This window comes from Fomitiporia mediterranea, assembly GCF_000271605.1.
Source record: "Fomitiporia mediterranea MF3/22 unplaced genomic scaffold FOMMEscaffold_921, whole genome shotgun sequence".
NCBI lineage: Eukaryota > Fungi > Basidiomycota > Agaricomycetes > Hymenochaetales > Hymenochaetaceae > Fomitiporia > Fomitiporia mediterranea.
This window is the reverse complement of record NW_006761306.1, coordinates 1-2,145: the sequence shown is the minus strand read 5'-3', so window position 1 is coordinate 2,145 and position 2,145 is coordinate 1. Positions and strand designations below refer to the sequence as shown.

Below are 2,145 nucleotides of genomic sequence, written 5' to 3'. Positions count from 1 at the left end.
TGTAAACGGCGGTCTTTTTGCTAAGGTACCGTTGTTTGAGAACGCGATAGCTTATTCCCGGCGTATGCCGTGATTAGACTAAATATGATTTATTGTGGTGTCTGATGCATGTTCGCAACTCGGCCCATCGCATATCCAGTGGCAATAATCCACGGAGTCTTGTGCGCTTACCAGCCCTGGCTGACGCGTAACCTCAATGCGCGCCGTCTTTCCCGATCTACATCGACCGGATTTGCTACAAATAGCTGGTATTCGAGGCGTTTTGCATCGCACCCAGTGATATTTGGTCCGCTGTGCTCCCGCAAGAATGCGCTTTGTTGTGCTACTGTCTGCAGCCTGGGCTGCCTTCGGCCTGGAATCTGTCCTACGGGCAGATTCTCCTCAGGTTGTCGACCTTGGATATGCGATTTACCAAGGGACATTCAATTCTACCTCTAACATAACGGATTTCTTTGCTGTTCGTTATGCAGCACCTCCTGTTGGTCAGTCAACTCAAACCCCATCATCGCGGGATTAAAGCCTGACTGATGATGTCTCTTTCTTCCTTGAAGGGAAACTTCGGTTCCAGGCACCAGCACCACCGCTCAACATGCGGGCACAAGGCGTGCAGCTTGCGAACACACAGCCTCAGGCATGTCCAATGGCTGGTCCGGGTCTCAATAGTACTACCCCGTTCCGAGACCTGTCAAACAACAAAGATCGCAGACAGAACACGGAGATCGAGGATTGTTTATTCTTGAAGTAGGTAGGATACTTTAAATCTAACTCTTGCCTCATGTCGACATATCTGGTGCTTATACAGTGTTCATGTCTCCGGCGAAATTAATCCAAAAGCACGCATGCCAGTCGTAGTCTGGATCCATGGCGGTGGGTAAGTATGGCGATAACAATCACTCCCGTTCTTCCATGACTTCATCGTTTACTCGCTAGCTATGTTGCGGGTAGCACATCCGGGCAGAATGGGAGTGATCTTATTAGGGAAGCAAGTGGAGGTATTGTTGCCGTTGAATTACAATACCGCCTGGGAGTATTCGGTGAGATTCAGTCCACTTTGTGTCATCCATTCTACTTTCTCAAACCAGGTAATTTTAGGGTTCCTCCCTGGTTCTGAAGTGAAAAAGAATGGTGCATTGAACGCTGGCCTGTGTAAGCGAAAAATCATAATGAATATTGACCAGGTCTAACAGATTGACAGTCGACCAGCAATTTGCGCTTCAATGGATACAAAAGAGTGTATGGGGGTTTCATGGTCTAATCTTAATGAATTATACCTGACAGGTTGTCCTATCAGATCCACCTATTTGGTGGTGACGCAAGTCGCGTAACAATTTGGGGAGATTCCGCAGGTACGTAAAGGGTTCCACTTTCCTTGAGAACGGCCTCTCAAGCCAAGGATGCTCGAATTCCAAAGGTGCTGGATCTGTACTTCAGCACATTGTTGCACACGGTGGAAATACACAGCCGCCTTTGTTCCATCAAGCGATCACGAGTTCGACGTTCTTGCCTTCGCAGTACAACTTTGATGATGCAATTCCGGAAGTATGTGCCATGCGTATGAAAGATATTATTTACTAAATCCAACATGCTATAGAAACTTTATTCTGAGTTCGTCCAAATGGCAGGGTGAATGCGTTCTACCATACCATACTGTTATTTCAGTGTCAGTCTGACCTGTCTATTAGATGCAGCAATGCTTCGGATACATTTCAGTGCCTCGTTGACGCTGATGCTGGAACACTCGAGAGCGCCAATGCTGTTATCAATGAATCCGGCTTTTACGGAACATTCGTAGTGGTCCCAGTCGTCGGTGGGGACATGATCGTTGAGCGGCCTATCCAGACCATCAACCGTGGTAGGCTCAATGGGGTGCGTTATCCACTGTCAGCCAGTAATGATATAATTACTTGTAAATGAAACACTTTAGAACGCATTCCTTGCAGTTACGAATGCCTTCGAAGGCACTGTATTCGTTAATGCGAACTTTTCCGCACAAATGACGGCCACGGATTACGTTACGCAGCTCTTCCCTCTGTTCAATCAAGCGCAGATTGAGGAAACAGTGCAGCAGTATACGAATATCGGACTGAACACCGTCAACGATCAAGCAATTGCGATTATGGGAGAATGTAAGCTCGGTGTTTGATG

General features: G+C 47.3%; 1 protein-coding gene across 1 annotated transcript; it reads left to right on the top strand.

Moving 5' to 3' along the window:
* Nucleotides 1-307: 307 nt before the first annotated feature.
* On the top strand, nucleotides 308-2,143 carry FOMMEDRAFT_99877 (alpha/beta-hydrolase; the record flags this gene model as incomplete). The annotated part of the gene is made up of 10 exons (XM_007272307.1): nucleotides 308-482; nucleotides 552-741; nucleotides 803-871; nucleotides 931-1,027; nucleotides 1,083-1,146; nucleotides 1,196-1,233; nucleotides 1,292-1,346; nucleotides 1,412-1,539; nucleotides 1,666-1,888; nucleotides 1,941-2,143. The coding sequence occupies 10 exons, from the start codon at nucleotides 308-310 to the stop codon at nucleotides 2,141-2,143; spliced, it is 1,242 nt and encodes a 413-aa protein (XP_007272369.1).
* Nucleotides 2,144-2,145: the final 2 nt, after the last annotated feature.